Source organism: Myotis nattereri (assembly GCF_964212035.1).
Source record: "Myotis nattereri genome assembly, chromosome: 14".
Lineage (NCBI taxonomy): Eukaryota > Metazoa > Chordata > Mammalia > Chiroptera > Vespertilionidae > Myotis > Myotis nattereri.
The window spans coordinates 23,404,895-23,425,479 of record NC_138089.1 but is presented as its reverse complement, the minus strand read 5'-3'; the positions used below and the strand labels follow the sequence as shown (position 1 = coordinate 23,425,479).

Sequence of the window (20,585 nt, the reverse complement as noted above, 5' to 3'; positions counted from 1 at the left end):
ATCCAGCTTGCAGCACACGCTACAAGTTGATGCATTCCTCCTCCTACCAGCCTCTTCTCAATAAACGCAGGTGAAACTGGGAGCCCCTTTCCCCCTCAGCTGCTCAATCCAACATGAATAGCTGCAATTTGCAAATTAGAGGAAAATGACAGTGTTTTCTCTGAATGGCTCTGCTCCCAACCCACACTGCTATCACTGGCATCCGGCTCCTTTCTTTCCCAGCCCAGGGGATGGAGGAACTCAGTGTAAGGCAGGCTGCTTCTTTCCTCACAAGTGCCTCAGAGTCGCACACCAGAAGAGGAATCAGCTCAGCAATAGTCCTTCCACTGAGTCTGCAGCCTCTCTCTGGACTTGAACATTTCACTCTTTTTGTCTGACAGGCCCATCTGCAGGGCTGCCTCCCAGTGAAGACAGAAACAGGCAGCAACATAGTTTAAATATGCTAAACACCAAACACACCTTCAACCCCCGGGCTGTGGACAAAACCTGTGAATTGCCCGGGGATTCCCCGGTGAGCTGACTGCATCCTCTCCCAGGGTACTGCATCCTCTCCCAGGGTACTGCCCCCTCAAGTTGTCTAGCCTGAAGCTCAGGGATGAAGGCAGCATTGGCTTCTGGGTTTTGCTTTCAACAACTCAAGCTCTTCCTAAAGCATCAACTCAGAGTGCAGGCTGCCCCCAAAGCACTTCTGGGTTTGCAAACATCTAGGGATCTTCAGGATCCCTACTCAGGAGGGGTTAGGGAGGCTAAGACCTCAGAGAGGCCAAATCAGGCTGCAGCCTTGCAAGGCACCCCTCCTTCTGGCACAAACACAAACTTCCCACTCCCGGGAGCTGATGTGGTGACAGCTTGAATCTCACAGAGAGTCCCCTCCAGAAACCCAACATCCTTAGGAAAAGCCCGGGAGAGGGAGCCAATTCTTTCACAGGGGCCCAAAGGGCACCAGAGTCAGCTGGAACCTCTGGAGGGGGATTAGTGGGTCTGGGCACTACGGGCAGGGAGAGAGCTGGCTGTGCATCAGGAGAGGATCACCTCAAGACAGCGATGGACACAAAACTCGGAGGTGGGGGCAGAGGGAGAAGAGAGGCAGAAACTGAAAGGGAGGGTAAAAAATAGAGAAAGAAAACAAATCAGGGAGTAAGGAGAGAAAGATACTCAGCGAGAAACATGTAGAGACAAGGAGAAGGCAACCCGCAGTCTCAGACCCTCAATTTCTTCACCCCAAAGCCATTCGTGTATACCCAAGGCAGCACGGGAGCTGCGGGGCAGCGGCTGCGGGAGCGCTGGCCAGGGAGCTTCGGTGGAACCCACCGCTCAGGGACCCCAACCGCCTTCCTCCCCTTTCGTGGTTGCCCTCTGGCGCCCGGCGCCCGGAGCCTGGCGATCGCGGGCCTGGCTCAGTGCGCCCCACTCACTGCCTCGCTCCCGGCCCTTCTCGCTCGGCTCCGGAATCGTCCTGGGAGCGGAGGACTGGCGTTGGGGGCGCGGGGAGGGGGCCGGCGGAGGGAGGTCTTGGGAAAGGGCGGGCGGGCGGAGGGATGAGGCAGCGAAAGCGATTGTTTCGCAGTTAGCATGAGCTCATCCTGGCTCTGAAGTGGCAGGAGTGGAAAGCTGATCGCCCAGCTCCTGCCAGTGGCCGGGCTGCAAATGCCATTTAGACGGTGCCAACGTTGGCACCCCACAAATCGCCGGGGGGTCACGTCTGAGGGTGGCCTCTCCCCACTTGGGGAGTATCGCCTGGGAGACAGGCTACAGGTCGGGAAACCCAGCCTGTAGAGGTGGGCAATGAGCACCCACATGCTGGCCCCGGTGTAAGTAGTGCCTCCCTAGCTCTTCTCGAATTTTTCCCGAGGCCGCTGGGACTCGCCGGGCGGCTCGGGGCCGGGAAGCCGGGAGTTGAGAAATGCCCGGGTTCCAGGCGTCTTCTCATCTTTCACACTCCACGCGCCTACCCCGCTCGCACGGGAGGCCGGCACTTTACCAGCCTGTTTTCGGAGCATATTTCACTCTAATGCAAACCCATTTAAATCATCGCCTTGTTTTTCGCAGATTGCTTCTTGTAAATGGGGCCATAAATCCAGGATGTCAAGCCGGATGGAGTGAAGCGCAGACAGGGGAGAGAGGTGGAGGGGGAAGGAACCAGGCAGGGAAGGTGCCTCCTCGGGTGGGTGGAAGGGGGTCGGCAGGATCTCCGGGTGGAGATGCGCGGAGGCTGACCTGACCCCGCACCCCTGGAGTCCAAACCAGCTTTTCTCGGGATCAACAGCGCGGGGAGGAACGGCGCGCTCTGCCCCCGAGGGAGCGCCCCCCTACCTGGAAAAGCCTCAGGATGTTGGCTACCATGATGGAGACGGAACTCCCGGAAGCCCCAATCACTCCAACTACTTTCTCCGGCTTGACGAACACAGGGGGCTCGCCGTTGGTGCAGCGCACGTCGGAGGTGTCCTTCTGGATGAGCGCCTGGACGAAAGTGAGTGACTGTTCCAGCGCGTAAGTGTCCCTGGAACAAGTGTCCAGGATCCGCGCGCCCAGCGTCACGTTGGGCAGCAGGTTGGGATCGCTGTTGATCTGGTCCAGGGCGTAGAGCATCGCTTCCAGCCTGTGGATCCCGTTCTCCCTCTTGATGTCGCCGCAGGGCACTCCGCTGGGACCCTTGGCGTGCACTGGGAACAGCCCCCCGAGGGTGACGTCCCCCTCGATCCGGATGGAGTGCGGGGCGTACATCTCCTGGCCGCGCGCCGCCGCCGCCAGCGCGCACAGGAGCACCTCCAGCACGCAGCAGGGGAACTTCATCAAAGTCAGGGCGCGGAGCAGCTGCCGGAGCTGGACCATGCTGCTCCGGCGGCTCCGGCGGCTCCGGCGGCTCCGGCTTTGGCGGCGGCGGCGCTGGAGGGTGCGGTGGCGGGCTCGCCGGGGTCCGGGCTCCGTGGGATGAGCTCCTCGGGGAAAGCCCGGAGGCTCCTGCTGTCACAGAGGGTGGGGGCACCCGGGGAGGGGCGGCCGGAGAGTGTGGGGGGTCCCGCGGCGCCTGCCAGCTTGGGGTGCCGTGCGCGCTCGGGTTCGCCAGCCGGCGCTCCGCGCGGGCGCTCTCTGGCTTGCCGCTGGAGCTCTTCAACAGCTCAGCACTGGGGAGAGGGCACGGATTGCTATCGCTTTAAATGGTCGTTCGGCTCCCTCTCCACCTCCTCCTCCCACTCCCTCCCTCCCTCGCTAGCTCCTGGTCTATCCCCACCCTTCCCAGTGCCCGCCCTCCCCACTGGTTTGCATCATCACGCAGGGAGGGGCTGCGTGCTGAGAAAGGGGGGCACTGGGTGGGCGGCTGGCATGTGGGGGGCGGTGGGGGGAGTGCCTGCGATTGGGAGTTTCTAGGTCCTCGGGGAATCTAGGGATTTCAGGTCGCAGGCCTGGGATTCTGGCCCCCATCTCTCTGTAGAAGCGTCTTGATCCTCGCCTGCACCCACACGCACCCGAGGCATCAGCCCCGGGATGGGAGTAGGATGTCTGGTGCTGACAGCTCCCGACCAGGAGTCCGGAGCCGGCTGTCAGCTCCAGGAGAATGGGAGTCTCGCAACGGGTGGAGGGAAGGGCCAGGGAAAGACCGTCTCTACTGCTGATTCCTCGGTGCCAGTTTTTCTCAAGAAAAACGTACATACACACAGGAGCCTGATTCATGACTTACAGAGCCTTTACCCAGAGACTTCTCCGGGCCAGGCACAGGCTCGCTGTAGGGGAAGATGCCAACAAGAACGTTAGGAATGGAAGGAAGTACATGCTTGGTCTTCAGGGTATCCTGGGGCCAGGGCCGGATGAACCAACCGAAGCAGCTCCTAAATCTGTGCTGGAAACCTCAGACTCCCCCTTTTTCTATTTCCCTGGCAAGAGATGGAAGGACTGAGAACTCTGCACAGCCCACTTCCTTCTCAGGTGCTGACAGGTGTAAGGCTCCCTCCTACCCGTTTCCAGAGATGCCTCTGGCTGGTGACAGGTTCTGGAGGGCAGGAAAGGCAGAAAGGCAGGCCAGTAGGAGGAAGAAAGCCAGGCAGACAGAAGTCTCCTCAGTGATTCCGGATGCCTTTCTCTCCAAATCAGGATGCCAGAGCAGGTTGCAGGGCAATTAAGAAGCTCTTTTTCAAAGGTGTCCCTGCAGGCCCAGCGCAAACTTGGCCATTAAAGCAACAAGTGGCCCTAGTTCCTATATAAGGAAAGGTGATGTCTCTGTCCTTGGGGACCAGAGTGCACGGAGGCAGGCTAACCCAGCTCTTCACGAGGCTGTGTTGGAGTGCAGCAAAGCTCTATTGCACAGATTGGAGGGTGAGAGAAAACCAGAACCAAGGTTAGATCTTGTTTTGTTGTTAATCCTCACCTGAGGAGAATATTTTCCATTGATTTTTTTTTTTTTTTTTTTTTTTTAGAGGGAGTGGAAGGGAGAGACAAGAGAGAAAGAAACATCAATGTGAGAGAGACACATTGATTTGGTTGCCTTCTGCACATGTCCTAACCAGGCTGGGGATCAAGCTTGCAACTGAGGTACATGCCCTTGTCTGGAATTGAACCCAGGACCCTTCAGTTCTTGGGCTGATGCTCTGTCAACTGAGCCAAACCAGCTAGGGCAAGACCATACTTTTTGTTGCTCTTGTTAATGTACTAAAGAAAGATGACCTTGTACAACACACACACACACACACACACCCCGAAAAGTCAGTAGACAGGTAGTTGGTTACCTCTGCCACTAACTACCTGTGTACCCTTGGCATTTCTGTTCCTCCGTATGGGTTTTAGTCTCCCCATCTGTAAAATGATGAGATTGAATTGGATGCTCTCCAAGTGATATTTTAACTCCCAAATCCTCTGTTAAAACAGGCCATGTGCCTTTGGCCATGGTGCTCTTTTTAAGCCAATATACTCTGTTGCTTTATATGTAGGAAACCAACGGTGCAATACCCAAAGAACATTACAAACATTTCCTGGTATAGAGGACTTTTGTTTTCTTGCCCACCATCTATTCCTCTTTTTTCTAAGGACAGTCGAGACCGTCAATTTCTTTTTGGATATGCCTTTTCTCCATGTTTCAATATTTAAGGTTTGAGAAAAATAGAAACCACAGGGTTACCACTATCCAAGAGACAATCTGCATGAGTTAGGGGAAAAAAGCCCCGCCCCCCACCCCAAACCTCAAAACACTTTATCTTTTGGAAAATGTAGTATTCTGATTTTATTTTATTTTATTTTATTTATTTTTTTAAATATATTTTATTGATTTTTTACAGAAAGGAAGGGAGAGAGATAGAGAATTAGAAACATCGATGAGAGAGAAACATCGATCAGCTGCCTCCTGCACATCTCCTACTGGGGATGTGCCTGCAACCCAGGTACATGCCCTTGACCAGAATCGAACTTGGGACCTTTCAGTCCGCAAGCCGACACTCTGTCCACTGAGCCAAACCGGTTTCGGCGTATTCTGATTTTATAAGAACAACATTTTACCGCTATCTTCAAGAAAACAGTGCTGTAATTAATATGCTAATTTACCATGTGTACAATGTGGTTATCAATCACTTTTAGGTGGGATGTTCTGCTACATAAGTGCACGCTTTGTACAACCTTATGCTGTGATGGCCCCAGTCCTTCCTGCTGGTCCTGGAGCTCTGTAAGAGGGTAAGCAGCCTGTAGCTGTGCCAGGAGCCTCCACATAGACAGGGGATATTTTAATCTCATAATAAGAGATACAAGAGAGGGAAAGGAAGAGAGAAGGTGGGAAGAGGGCAGAGATAAGTAGAGGCCTGATGAAAAGATTTGAATTCCTGCGATTCAGCCTTGCTTGAAAGATTGCCTCTAGATTTTTTCCAATTACATACTATTTTTTTTCTCTTGTTCAAAAACGAAAGACCCTCTTTTAATTCATCTGTTCCAATACACCAGATCAAAAAGGGTGGAACAGCTGGAATAGATACTGTTTGAGGTAGCATCAGCTAATTTGGAAAGATAAAAAGAAGCAAAGAGAGTAATAGAAAGGTATACTTGAAAACACAAGTACCATGATCCTATTATTTAGGCATCGCTACTTCAGGCTGTATTTGACAGAGACGAGATGGTTATTAAGTTTTAAATTTAAGGTTGTTGATTAGGAACTTGGTGACAAAAATTATTTGGAGAGCTGGTAGCAAGTACTGTCACCTGATCTGTTTTTACCTGCTCATGTCTGGACCCATGTTCTACTCCTCCGTTTTCTTTTCTTTTTTAACATATATTTTTATTGATTTCAGAGAGGAGGGGAGAGGGAGAAAGAGAAACATCAATGATGAGAATGAACCATTGATTGGCTGCCTCCTGCACGCCCCACACTGGGGATCAAGCCCGCAACCCGGGCATGTGCCCTGACAGAACCGGACCGTGACCTCCTGGTTCATAGGTCTGTGCTCAGCCCTGCCGGCCAGGTTACTTCTCCATTTTCATTTCATGTCTTGTGATCGCTCAATAAATATATCTTGGCTGACTATTAAATGCTGCCTTATTCTGTGTTCTCTCTAAGCCCTGCTCTTTCTCCCCAAACATCTGGCAGCAGTCATTATCTTCTCACTGCAGTCACCTGTGTGCATGTCTTGTTTCCCCTGCCAGGTTGTAGGGTTCTTGAGGGGAAGGGCTGGGTATTATTTGTCTTTTCTCCCGGACAGGAATGTTTAGAATGGCGTTTTGTACCTAAGAAGCACTCATGTGTTCCACGAATCAGAACTGGTTTTGCCATTCCCCACTGTCTTCATTCGACAGTGACTGAAATATAAAGTGGCAGAGCAGAAGTGATGGCAGATAAATTGCTGTCCTCTTAGTCACAGTATGCAGTTTCTAGAACGTAAAGGATGATGAGTGGGCTTATGAGTAATTTCGCTTTACATAATTTGCATAAGATTTGAACACTCTAACCTTAAAGCTCTCAATCAACTTTAATTGGAAGGCTCTCATCGGTTCTTCATGACTCCAGTGTCCATTCCTGGACCAATCCCTGGGGCCACTGCCATAGCCTGGCTGAGGAAGGACAGAAGCCAGGCACCAGCACCATCTGAACCAAATGGAAAGAGTGATCTGTTACCAGATAAATGGAAAAATGATGCATAGGATCTGGAACTCAACAGGTGACATAGTATTTTTTTTTTTTGAGATTATATGAATGAAAATTCTTTGTGTAAAAATGGCTAATCCAAAACTGGGTCAGTCGTTGTCCTAGTGTTATATTGAATTGGAGGAGAATCTAGTTTTAGACACAAAGATGATACATTATAAAATGTGATCACAGGTTTGATTCTGTGTAGTCAGTAATCTGTCCTTATGAAGGAATTAATGAAATGTATAGCTAAAGTTAAGGGCTCAGTCCTAACTTATATTATTAGTGTTGCATTTTCTTAATCATCTCAGTTTTATTTATTTTCTTTGTTGTTTTCCCCTACCCATCATCTTCTGCAGAAAATGTCTCCATTTCCAGTTTATAATTACAAAGTTGTCCTCCTTTGCTGCTGTGAAACCTGTTGCTAATATGCTCCGGCTACTCTTCCATCCTTCATGTAGGTCTCTATCCATAGCTTCCTCCTCCTCCACCTCCACACTCTTACCTTTGATTTGCACTACTGAGTGGAGGTCACTTTTTCTTGGAGAGACAGCAAGAGAAAATATTTTCTAGTTCATCTGTCATGATTTCCTGTCGTATTTATTTGTAGTAGACATCTTGTGCCACTTACCCAGCATCTATTTCCTGGTCCCATCTTATGAAAAAACAAACAAAACACAAAAAAACCCTGTAATTCTCTACATCCTCTAAGTTGGCAGGAGATGAAATGTTCCTGCTATTCCTTTGGTAACATCATCAGCCATTCCTATGGGATAGGACCCCCCCCCCCCGCCCCCCCGTGTCCATGAGTTGAGATGGCTCTGTCAATATTAATGCCTCACATACCCAAACTCAATTGTAGGCACACATCAAGGGTTGGCAGAACTGACCACTTCCTTCCCCTGCCGAGGTTGAATCATTGAAGGATCGGTAAAGAACCTGTAAGCTAATGTACTGACACATAAAGAAGGCAGAACTATTATTGCTCTTGAATTCTTATTTATGAGGATAGAAACGGGGGCTTTTGGTAGCTGTGTTTTTCACCACATGAATAAAACCTCTCTGAGAATAAAATCAGCCCATATGGAAGCAGGTCAAAGGTACAGAGAAAAGTAGAGCCCTGATGAGGTCATCTCACACCCTAGATCCAGCAGTGCCTGAAGTTGCTTTGGCTTCCACCATTACATTTTTACACCCAAATATATTCTATTCTTCGCTTACACTAGTAGTTCATTTGAGTAGGGCCTTTCAAAACTGAGGATGCTAATTTAGGTTGTTACTGCTAAAGATAAGCAGATAATGAAAAAAAACAGCTATTAATTCTTGGATTCCATGGGAACGAATTATAGAGAGTTTAAAACTCTATGACATGGAGTATAATAGTCTTAGAGGTAGCTCTTGATGTGAATACAGACCTTGAGCATATGATATCAAATGACACAATTTATATTCATCTCATGATAACAAATACAGCAACAGCATATGTTTTTATATGTATGTAACACATATAAAATATATAGGGTATAATATTTTACCTATCTGAAGTTAGTAGTAATTCTAAAGCAGTGGAGTTTGCTTTATCATTCAGAAGAATCACACCATTGTATTCTTGAAACTTTTTTATCTATGGGCATTGGAGGCATTTGAATCTGCTGGTTGAACCTCATGAATTTCTTGAATTATCCATGACCAATGTGTGAAGTTTATTCTTTTTCATCCAGCACCTACTGTCTATTCGGCACTAGAATGGGCAATTTGTAGACAGCGATTCATTTAATCTCTGCATCAAACCTATAAAGGGAGCCTATTATTGTTCTTACCCTAATTTTACACAAAAAATAATTATAATAGCTAACACATCTGGCACTTACTGCTCTAATGGTTGGCACATGTTGATTTTTTCAAATCCTCATAGTAAAGTGCAAATTTATCTGATCAAACTACATATAAGGTAGGTATTCTTATCATCACCTCTATTTTTCAGGTGAAGAAATTGAGGCACAGAGTTGTTAAGAGATTTGCCAAGGACATAAAGCTAGGAAGCACCAGAATTCAACTTTGAAGTCAGAAAGGCTATCCCCAAAGTCTATATAGTTCAACCACTCTACCACCTAGCTCATGGGTACAGAGGCAGAGCTCACACCCATGTCTAAGTTCAGTAACCAAGCTTTTAACTACTACAGTCTATGCCTGTCTGTGCGGTGGACACTGTTCTCCAGCAGAGTGTTTCTAGGATTACTCCTCCTGGGCGAAGCACGTTCAGGGCATGTCCAGTGAATAACAGGTACTCGTTTGTCCAATTCCTGCTTCCTTCCCCTAACCCCACTCATGTGCAGAGTACATACTAGAGGTAGGGTGCGTGTGGTCTCAATCAGCCATACAGGTCTTCATGTGGCTATGAATACCTCTACTGTACACATATATTGAATATAGCTACAGCCTGGAAACACTTTGACTTTACCCTTGTACATGCTTCAGGAGAGAACTGAGCTGAGCCCACCCATTATCTAACAGAACTGTGAGATAACTCAGTACTGTTGTAAGCCACTAACTTTGTGGTAGTTTGTGACATGTGGCACAGCAATAGAAAATTATTGTAGGTAGGTTAGCTAGTATAGCTATATTCAAGAATTCAAGGGAAACAAACACAAGTAGAATACATAAAAACAACCAAATGGAATGTGTAGAGCTGAAAAATACATTGTCTGAAATTTACTGCATGTGTGTAATAGCAGGTGCACACTGCAAAAGAAAAGATCAATGAACTTGAGAAAACAAAAAAACTTTGATGAAGATAGACCATAGTGTTCCATGAACAAGTCACAGTACATTTAAAAGTACTGAACTCATTCTGATAACAATGGCATTAACTTATATATATATATCAGTAACAAAATGATAACTGGAAAAACCCCCTAATAATTTAAAATTAAATAATACACTTCCAAATAACCCACAATTCAAACAAAAATATACATACATATAAATTAGGAATTTTTTTTAAATGACTAATTAAAAAAAAAAAAACAACCCAGCCTGCCAAATTCTGTTGAGTGTAACTAAAGCAGATCTTAGGGAAATATTTATTGCTTAAATCCTTATGTTAGAAAAACATATATTTAATTCAATCATCTAAGCTTTGCATTAGAAACTGGAAAGATTAAAGAAATTAAACCCACAGTAAGTAGGAAGAAAGAATAAAAAGCATTAATCATTGAAATGGAAAAGAGCAAAAAGAAAGAAAAATCACCTACTACCAAAAGCTGTTCCTTATATAGATTAGTAAATTGAAAATGTCTAGCTAGATAGATTAAAATAAAAGAAAGCAGAGAGAAATGAACAATATAAAAATTTAAAAAATCATTCTAGATCCTACTTTCTTAAACAGGCAATGTCATGCAAAATTTTGTGTCAAAAAATTGACAACTAAATGAAATGGACAAATTCCTTGAAAGACACAACTTATCAAAACTGATTCAAAAAGAAAGGAAAATATATATAAAGGCTTATATCTGTTAAATCAGCATCTGATTAAAAACGTTCCCATGTATTGTCTGGTGCTGGTGGTAGAAATTGAAACTAACTGGAAATGGGCATAAAAGATCTTACCAGGGGAACAGAATGCTCTAAAACTGATTTATGTTGATGGTTACACAAATTGGTAACCAAGTTACTAAAAATGATTAAATTGGACATTTAAAATTGGTGTATTTTATAAGAAAAATGCATTTAAGTAAAAGCTGCTTAAATAAGATAAAATCCTTCCCATAAAGAAAATTCCAGGTCTATATGGTTTCCCTGGTGAATTTAATCAAATAATTTAGGAAAAATATCGATTTTACACAGACTCAGAAAACAGAAGAGAAGGTAGCAGAAAGAGAGAAAATTACACAAAACATATATTTGATAAAGGACTTGTATATAAAGAAAAATATATAATAAATACACAGAATAAAGAATATATAGGTATAAGGCCTGGGAAGGTCGGGTGTGGGTTGGAGGGAGTCAAGGGGAAAAAAAAACAAAAGGGACATTCATAATACTTTTAACAATAAAGATATTTTTAAAGAAATAAATAATATATATGCTCACCAGAGAAGATACACAGAAGGCAGTAGGAACATGGAAAGATGCTCAACACTTTTAGTTAAGGATAAGCAAATTAAAACCACCATGAGGCCTCATTACCTATAAAATGACTAAAATTAAAATGACTGACCATATCAAGTGTTGGCAAGGATGTATAGGAACTAGTATTTTATACACTGCTAGTCATAATGTACAATGGTGCAACCGCTTTAGAAAACTGCTCCTTATAAAGTTAAACATACATTTACCATGCAAATCAATATTTACATTTCTACTCAAGGAAATAAACATGTATATCCACATAAATTTCTGTTATGCATGTTTATGGTAGTATTATTCAAAATAACTATAAAATAAAAACAACCCAAATGCCCATCAAAAGGATAAATACATTGTGTTATACTTAATTCAGCTCTAAGGAGACACAAACTACTGATATATACAACACAGGTAAATCTCAAAAATGTTATATTAAGTAAGATAAGAGAGACCAAAAAGAGTGTGTGTTATAACACCTTGTACATGAAATTCTAGTAAAATAAAAATTAACTTATAGTAGTAGCAGGTCAGATGGGGTCTATTGTATAGTGAATGGATTAAGTGGGAGTATAAATGAAAATGTTCTATAACTTGATTGTGGTGTTTTTATTATATAAAGTTTTATATTTAGTTTATGTATTAATAAATACATCAATTTATATACTTAATGCATGTGCATTTTGTTTATTTAAATTACATCTCAATAAAGGTGACAAAGAGTTGAAAAACATCAGGATCTAGACAAATTATTGAACTCTTACCCATTTTTATCATCTATAAACTGAAGAGATCTTTTCTTATTCTCTGAGTTTTAACATTTCTTTCAGTTCTAACTACATGGCATGATTTTTATAATTATTGTTAAAATGTAAACTTGCATAATGTCTCCTCATGAACTTTTACATTTATATTTGTGTTGCTTCTTGTAAAACATTATTTTTCTCATAAATCTAACAGTGATTAATGTTACAGCCAACACTTTTAAAAAGGCACTGATATAGTGTTATAGAAACCTCTCTTCCCAACACTCAAATAAAGTCTTACTTAGGATGTTAGGATCACACCTGTCTCACTCCTACTTCAGGTCCACTCTTTTCTTAGAAACCTTGGAATATAAAATACCACTTGATTTTCTTGCTTTACATTCCTGCCCTTCAGAAGGTGGTATCCCATGATTTTAACCAAAATAGTTTTTTTCTATGCCAGATTTGTCAAAGCCATATCAGGCTTCTTTATATCTCGTCACACGCTCAGCAGTTATGAAGGAAGCTATTGGTTCCTTGTGATTTTTTAAAAATGCATTTCCTTTTCTGAGATTTGTTGGTCCCCATGTTTCTACGTATGGCACAAGGTTTTTAAGTCCATAGAATGGTAAGGCTGCATTTCCTAGTTACTTCATTCAGAGAAGATACATGTATAGATAGACAGCCAATCTCTAAAACAGTGGTTCTCAACCTTCCTAATGCCGCGACCCTTTAATACAGTTCCTCATGTTGTGGTGACCCCCAAATTATTTTCGTTGCTACTTCATAACTGTAATTTTGCTACTGTTATGAATCGTAATGTAAATATCTGATATGCAGGATGTATTTTCATTGTTACAAATTGAACATAATTAAAGCATAGTGATTAATCACAAAAACAATATGTAATTATATATGTGTTTTCCGATGGTCTTAGGCGACCCCTGTGAAAGGGTTGTTCGACCCCCAAAGGGGTTGTGACCCACAGGTTGAGAACCGCTGCTCTAAAAGGTATCCTGGTAGAATCAAGTATAGTTAACAATACAACTACTTGTTTCCAGAGCACCTCAAATTGTGTGATCATAGGGATACTCACTCTTCAATAGTTAGCTCAGATGTCACCTTACAACTTCCAGGTCCCATCAGGATGTTAGGAGACCCGAAGAACATCTCAATAATGATTAATAATAACAATAACAATAAGTGTTATTGACTACACAGCTTCTTGTCCTTTAGATAACTCTCTCACTTTTCCTTATCTTACTGGTTGGTCAGTCTCATGGCCCCAGCATCCAGCTACAAAGTGGGACATGGAAAAGGCGGAAGCATATCCTCTTAGATACAGAGATGGGTCCAGATGTGAGCCCAAGACTAAAGCAGAGTCACTGGGGGAAGATGACACTGGTCTTATGACTGCTGATGATGCTAACCCAGAGCTGCCAATGGCTGCCTTTGCCACACTATGGAAAGACATTCCCTGGAGATAGACATAGCCAACTCAGAAGCAAACAAAACTAAGAGGTAGAGAGGGAGGGAGTTCTGGTGCCACAATTTGATCTCCAGACTCTAGCTGTGCCTGAATGCATTCCCCATGCAAGCTCTCTTCCCTCTAGTTGAGTTGTTTTTTATCTGTCACAACTGAAGCCACAAGTAATAGACTAAAATTCCCATTGGTACTCTGCACCTACCTACACTGCAATAGCTACCAGGGTGTGCATGCTTTCTTGAATTGTTTTGTTCCTCCAAGACCCAAATCTCTGATAAAGACTAAAGTCCAGGGACTTGGTCTTTATCAAGCCAGAATTCTCCCTCATGGTTGATGATTTGTGAATTTATTGGTTGAATAAATAAATTATACCGTTCTTACACATGTGAGTTAAAATATTGGTCCTCCATTGTAGCGAGTGGCTATAGGGTTAAGCCTCGGACTGACCTGTGGCAGAACCACAAACAAGTCCCAGCTGAGAGGGCAGAGCCCTCTTAGCATAATTAAGCTTGACCTTATAGCGCCCCCTAGATCGTTCCTGGGTAGCTAATGGGCTGTGGAAGGTGTAGCAAGTGCTGCCACAACAAGTGAAACTCACAAGAACATTGTAATTATGTTGACCACTACCTTGTTTTTCTCTGACTATAAAATAAAGCCTCAGCTTGATGGCTGGATCCCTCTCTGTGGCTTCATCCAGGCACAGGAGATCCACCAAGCCCCAGCTATATTTTCTTTGTCTGTCTTTTCTTTAATCCTTTGCCGCCCTCCCCCCCCCCCCCCCCCTCAGGCTCACCAAACCCTTGGCTGTGCTGGCACGGCACACTCCATCGTCAGAATTTGCCAACAATAGGTGACTAGAAGGACAAAATTACTGGTTTGATTCTGGACATTTTCATTCTCTATTATTATCTCTATTTCAATCTGTTATGAGGTCATTTTTCTCTGTTGCCTTGCTTGTCCATGAGAAACAGCCTTGCAAGATAAGTTGTACACTCATTCTTTATTTGTTCATTGTTCCTGCATTAAGGTTCATGAGACTGTCTACCCCCACTCTTATACTGTTGGTCTTCATCTTTATAGCTGTCACTTTACCATGTTGTTGCGTTTGCAATTCCTACCCCACATTTTTTAAATGGGAATATTCACTATAATCAGCAGAACCCTTTCATTTGTAAGTAATGGAAATCTAACACAGACATACAGAAGCAAAAAAAGAGAGTCATTTTGTTGACTCTTGTTGCTGGATGGCCAAGGAGGAAATCTAGCTTCAGATATGACTTGATCAAGGTGCTTTCAGAATTCTGGGGCTCTTTGCCTTCCAGGGTCCATTTGCCTTTGTATTTCTTTGCTTTCTGGTGTTGATCTCTCCTGTTGTGGCCCAGGCTCTTTGTATTGGTAGGCAAGACACTTGCAGTCCCAGCCACCTTACAAAATCATTAAAGGTTAAATTCCAAAAATAAGAAAAATTTAAAAAAATATACTTTTTATTGATTTCAGAGAGGAAGGGAGGGAGAAAGAGACAGAAATATCAATGATGAGAGAGAATCATCAATCAGAGAATCATTGATCAGCTGCCTCCTGCACACCTCCCATGGGGACCTGGGGGACCAAGCCCACAACATGGGCATGTACTCTGACCTGGAATTAGGGCTGTGACTTTCTGGTTCATAGGTTGATGCTCAACCACTGAGTCACACTGACTGTGCCAAAAGTAAGAGATTTGTATGCCAATGACCATAGAACAAATATTTAAAAATATCACAAAAGTAATCTGATTGGGAAAAACTGAGTCATGCTTCACACAAATAACTGATCAGCCACTGTGGCTGAGAGAGCAATTCCACACTGGAAATAGCTAAATACAAAGTAAAAACAACTAAAAAAATAAACCAACAAATAACTCATTTTTGTAACTGTGGGAAACTGATTTACAGATCTCCTTGGTTTGGGTAGTAAAGAAAAAGGTTTAAGATAGAAGTTGCATAGAAGCTGTAGCCCACTCCTCAAGACAGCCCTTTCCTCATGACTTTTTAATTTTATTTTCCACTTCAAAATATATCCAGGCATTGAATAAGCAAGCATGAAAAACCCAACCCCCAATCACTATGCAATATTCTAGAGTTTGACTGCCTTGCTCAAACATCAAAGACAAATATTTAACAGTTTTCTGCTCATTATTTGTGGGGCCACATAAAGAAGTTAGCAAGAATTGAATTTTTTTGAATGACAACATTGAATATTTTTGTTGACTCACCGCACATAGTCAACTCACATGTAGCCACTTCATCTCTATTCTAAGCCTTGATTCCTACACCTGCCTCACTTTTCACAGCCCCAATCTTTCCCCTTAGAATTTCCAAGGTATCTCACTGTGCCACTTAAAATGTTGAAACAAATGCCCATAAACAAAAACTAACACATGGTAAGATATCTCCAGTTAGGTTTCTCAATTCTGATCTAGATTCTACATTATCTAGACGAGTGGCTTCAGCCAAGGGTGATATTGCCCCCAAGTGGATATTTGGCATTGTCTGGAGACATTTTTTGATTGTCATGTCAAATATCTCTCTTGGTATCTACTGGGTTGAGGCCAGGGATGCTGCCCTACACATCCTGTAATACACAGGAGAGCAAACCACAAAGGATGAATCAGCCCCAAATTCCAATAGTGCTGAGGTCGAGAACCCTGATATAGATTGATAACCTCATGCATTTTGGATACAATTTTATTTTATTATTTTAATTCTTTGTCATTTCCAATACCCATATATACTCAAACAGATGGGGAAAGAATTATATGAAGGCAAAATTCATGAAGCAAGGATTATCATTGATCATTTCAATCCTCTTTACAACCCTTTCTTTCATTCTCTCAATTTTTTAAGCCATCGTGCCCTATTATGGCATTTCGATTGGGTTCTCAAATCTTTAATAGAATAGAAAAGTGAAATAAAAAGCACTAGGCACTAAAATTTAAGAAACCATAGTCCTAGTTTCAATTTAATATCTTTTACTAGAGTTATGACTTGGGAAAATCATTTTGTCTCTTCGAAACTAATTTTGCACCTTTTCATTATGGAACATTTAGATTAAGTCATTGTTTTAAATTCTTTTTTAATCTAATAAAGAAGACCACAATGTAAAAAGAAACCTGAAGAAATGCTACAAAGGAAAAAAAAATAATTGAGGAACCAGGAACTCTACTGATTTAGCTCACTCTTCCCACCAAAGTGGTTCTGGAACTGGGATTCTTCTAAGTTCATTTCACTAAAGTCAACAGCAGTCCTTTCCAGCTCTAATGTTTAATGGCTAAAGCCAAATTTATCTGCCCTAGGCCCTATTTTTAGAATACTTTGCTCTCTATCAAGGATTAAAGCTAGTGACCTAATAAAATAATCTAATCTATCCTCTTAGATACCGTCAGGTAGTAACATTTTACAGATGGACATAAAGAGAGCTCTTTGAGAATTATTCTCATACTTATAATCTCAAGCATAATGCCAACCTAGGGCAGGTGACATTTTCAGTGAGGCAGCATTTTGCTTCTGTCCAATTATGTGAGAAGATGGCTTAGTCAAGACTGGCCTAAAAGGGAAGTTCTGACCCATAACACAAACCATGCTCAACAGATGGGACAAGTGAAGGAAGATGACTCCCTACAACATTTCTTCTGAACTTAGTAATTTAGTTTAAAATTACAAAACACAACTTTCATTGTTAACCAGTGCATTCTTCTAACAATTTTAACACCAAAATATGCTAATAAGATTTTGGAATGCCAGAAATTGAGCAATACTATAAGACCAGCAATGGTACTAAGAATGTATCTATCTCTTCTAGTTTGTTCATTTTGTTGGTGTACAATTATTCACAGTAATTTCTTACATTCCTTTGCATTTTGTGATATCAGTTATAATGTCTCCTCTTTAATTTATCATTTTATTGTCACCTCTCATTTTTCTTGCTAAGTCTAGCTAGAGGTTTGTATATTTTGTTTACCTTTCTAACCAATGTCACCCCAATAAATTCAATGAAAAAACAGCTATTGGTTTTTTGATGTTCTTATTGTCTTTTTAGCTGCTACTTCATTTAGTCCCACTCCGATCTTTCTTTCTTGCTGTACACTAACTTGGGGCACAGTTTGTTCTTCTTTTTCTAGTTAGTTGAAGTGTAAAGTTAGGTTGCTTATTGGAAATCATTTATTTTTTTAATATAGGCTATTCTAACTATAAATTTCACTCCCAGAGCTGTCTTTGCAGCAATCCACAAGTTCTGGGACATTCTATTTTCATTCTCATTTGTCTCAAAATATATTTTTATTTCCTTTTTGATTTTTTCTTTGACCCATGCTGTTTCAGTAGCCATGATGTTTAATCTCCACATAATTGCTAATTTCCCGATTTTCTTTTTGGAATTGATTTTCTTTTTGGAATTGATTTTTATCACTGTGGTAAAAAAATAATTGATAGGATCTCAATCTTCTTAAGTTTTTCCAAGGAAGACATCAAAATGGCCAACAAGTACATGAAAAGCTGTTCAGCATCACTAATCATAAGGGAAATGCAAATCCAAATAGTGAGCTATCACATCGCACTTGTCAGAATAGCTATCATAAAAAAGATAGGAGATAACAAGTATTGGAGAAGATGTCGAGAAAAGGGCACCCTCATGCATTGTTGGTGTGATTGTAAACTGGTGCAGCCACTATGGAAAACAGTATGGAGGCCCCTCAAAAAATTAAAAATAGATCTACCATATGAGCCAGCAATCCCACTTCTGGATATTTACCTAAAGGAAATTACACATTTATTTATTGTAGCATTATTCACGATAGCCAAGATATGGAAACAACCTAAATGTCCTTCAACAGATAAATAGATAAATAAAATGTAGGGATATGTCTATATACCTCTATATAGCTACATGGATGGATAGATAGATAGATAGATAGATAGATAGATAGATAGATATGTATAGACATAGATGATACCTGTAGGTATCTATAAAATTCAGCCACAAGAAGAAGGACATCCTGACATTTGTGACAACATGGAGGGACGCTATGCTAAGTGAAATAAGTCAGACACAGAAAGACATATACTGTATGATCTCATTTATATGTGGAATTTGAAAAAACAAACAAACGTGTAGAAGCAGAGAGCAAAATGGTGGTAACCAGGGGGTGGAAGAAGAGGGGAGAGGCTTGTCAAAGAGTTCTAACTTCCAATTATAAGATGAATTAGAAGCCTGGTGCATGAATTTGTGCATGGGTGAGATCAGGCCAGCCTGCCCTGATCAGGGTGGGGGTGGGGCGATTTGGGGTGGGGCGATCAGGAGCGGGGCCAGGCGGGGGGAGGAGCCCCGAGTGGTTGGTGGGCCGGCCACACCCCCTGTTCAAACTTCTGTGTAACTCCCAGTTGAGGGGACAACTTGCATATTACCCTTTTATTATATAGGATAAACTCTAGGGATCTAATGCACAGCAAAATGGTTATAGTTAATAATGCTGTGTCATATACTTGAAAGTTGCTAACAGAGAATATCTTAAGTGTTCTCACTGCAAAAAAGAAATGGAAATTATGTGATGTGATTCAGGTGTCAGCTAATCAATTCACAATATATAAATGTATCAAATCTATGTGTGTATACCTTAAAGTTACACAATATTAGATGTCCATTATATCTCAATAAAGCTGAGGTATAAAAAGTACTTACTAAGTTTCTTTGCTTCATGTTTTTGCTTCTCTTTTATCAGCCTTACCAATCACAGTTAAGATATTTTTTTTAATTAAATCTTTATTGTTCAGATTATTACATTTGTTCCACTTTTTTGCCCCCTTATCTCCCCTCCTCCCAGTTCCCACCTCACCCTCCGCCCTCACTCCCCACCCACTGTCCTCATCCATAGGTGCACGATTTTTGTCCAGTCTCTTCCCGCATCCCTCACACCCCTTTCCCCCCCAAGAATAGTCAGTCCATTCCCTTTCTATGTCCCTGATTCTATTATAATCACCAGTTCATTCTGTTCATCAGATTATTTATTCACTTGATTCTTAGATTCACTTGTTGATAGATGCGTATTCGTTGTTCATAATTTGTATCTTTACCTTTTTCTTCTTCTTCCTCTTCTTAAAGGATACCTTTCAGTATTTCATATAATACTGGTTTGGTGGTGATGAACTCCTTTAGCTTTTCCTTATCTGTGAAGCTCTTTATCTGACCTTCAATTCTGAATGATAGCTGAACTGTCTAGAAGCCGCCAATAAATTTAGTAAGACCCTCGAAAAGACTGGTGAGACCGCCGATAAATATAGTGAGATCCTCAAGAAATCTAATGAGACCCTCGATGTTATGATAAAAGACCAACTAGAAATTAAGCATACACTGACTGAAATAAAGAATATTATACAGACTCCCAACAGCAGACCAGAGGAGCGTAAGTATCAAGTCAAAGATTTGAAATGCGAAGAAGCAAAAAACACCCAACCAGAAAAGCAAAATGAAAAAAGAATCCAAAAATACGAAGATAGTGTAAGGAGCCTCTGGGACAGCTTCAAGCGTACCAACATCCGAATTATAGGGGTGCCAGAAGATGAGAGAGTGCAAGATATTGAAAACCTATTTGAAGAAATAATGACAGAAAACTTCCCCTACCTGGTGAAAGAAATAGACTTACAAGTCCAGGAAGTGCAGAGAACCCCAAACAAAAGGAATCCAAAGAGGACCACACCAAGACACATCATAATTAAAATGCCAAGAGCAAAAGACAAAGAGAGAATCTTAAAAGCAGCAAGAGAAAAAAAGTCAGTTACCTACAAGGGAATACCCATATGACTGTCAGCTGATTTCTCAACAGAAACTTTGCAGGCCAGAAGGGAGTGGCAAGAAATATTCAAAGTGATGAATGCCAAGAACCTACAACCAAGATTACTTTATCCAGCACAGTAAAGATATTGTTAGATTTTTCTTTACTGCATCTTTCCTTGCTGTCTTTGGGAAGAAGATGAAAATGAATAGACTCTGTTGCATGGCTCTGTCATTATTTGAGTGTATGATTGCCTTCAGAAGTGCTCTGTCTGCATTGAAACTTTAAACATATTGAAGTTCCAATCCTTTAATTTCAAATCTGATC

At 42.1% G+C, this 20,585-nt stretch overlaps 1 protein-coding gene and 1 long non-coding RNA gene across 4 annotated transcripts in view; one reads left to right on the top strand and one right to left on the bottom strand.

The window, feature by feature from the left end:
• GRM7 (glutamate metabotropic receptor 7) overlaps positions 1–3,242 on the bottom strand; it is a 743,749-nt gene extending 740,507 nt beyond the window's left edge. For all 3 annotated transcript variants that reach the window (XR_013996795.1, XR_013996796.1, XM_081106152.1), the window contains exon 1: positions 2,314–3,242. Coding sequence is in view for 1 of the 3 variants with exons in the window: in XM_081106152.1 (XP_080962278.1) it covers positions 2,314–2,832 (519 nt within the window). In the remaining 2 variants the exon portion in view is untranslated. The remainder of the gene's footprint in view (positions 1–2,313) is intronic.
• LOC308529813 lies at positions 1,515–19,943 on the top strand. Its single transcript, XR_013996797.1, has 3 exons — positions 1,515–2,470; positions 6,950–7,127; positions 19,589–19,943. It is a non-coding gene; the product is annotated as an uncharacterized lncRNA (long non-coding RNA).
• Positions 19,944–20,585: the final 642 nt, after the last annotated feature.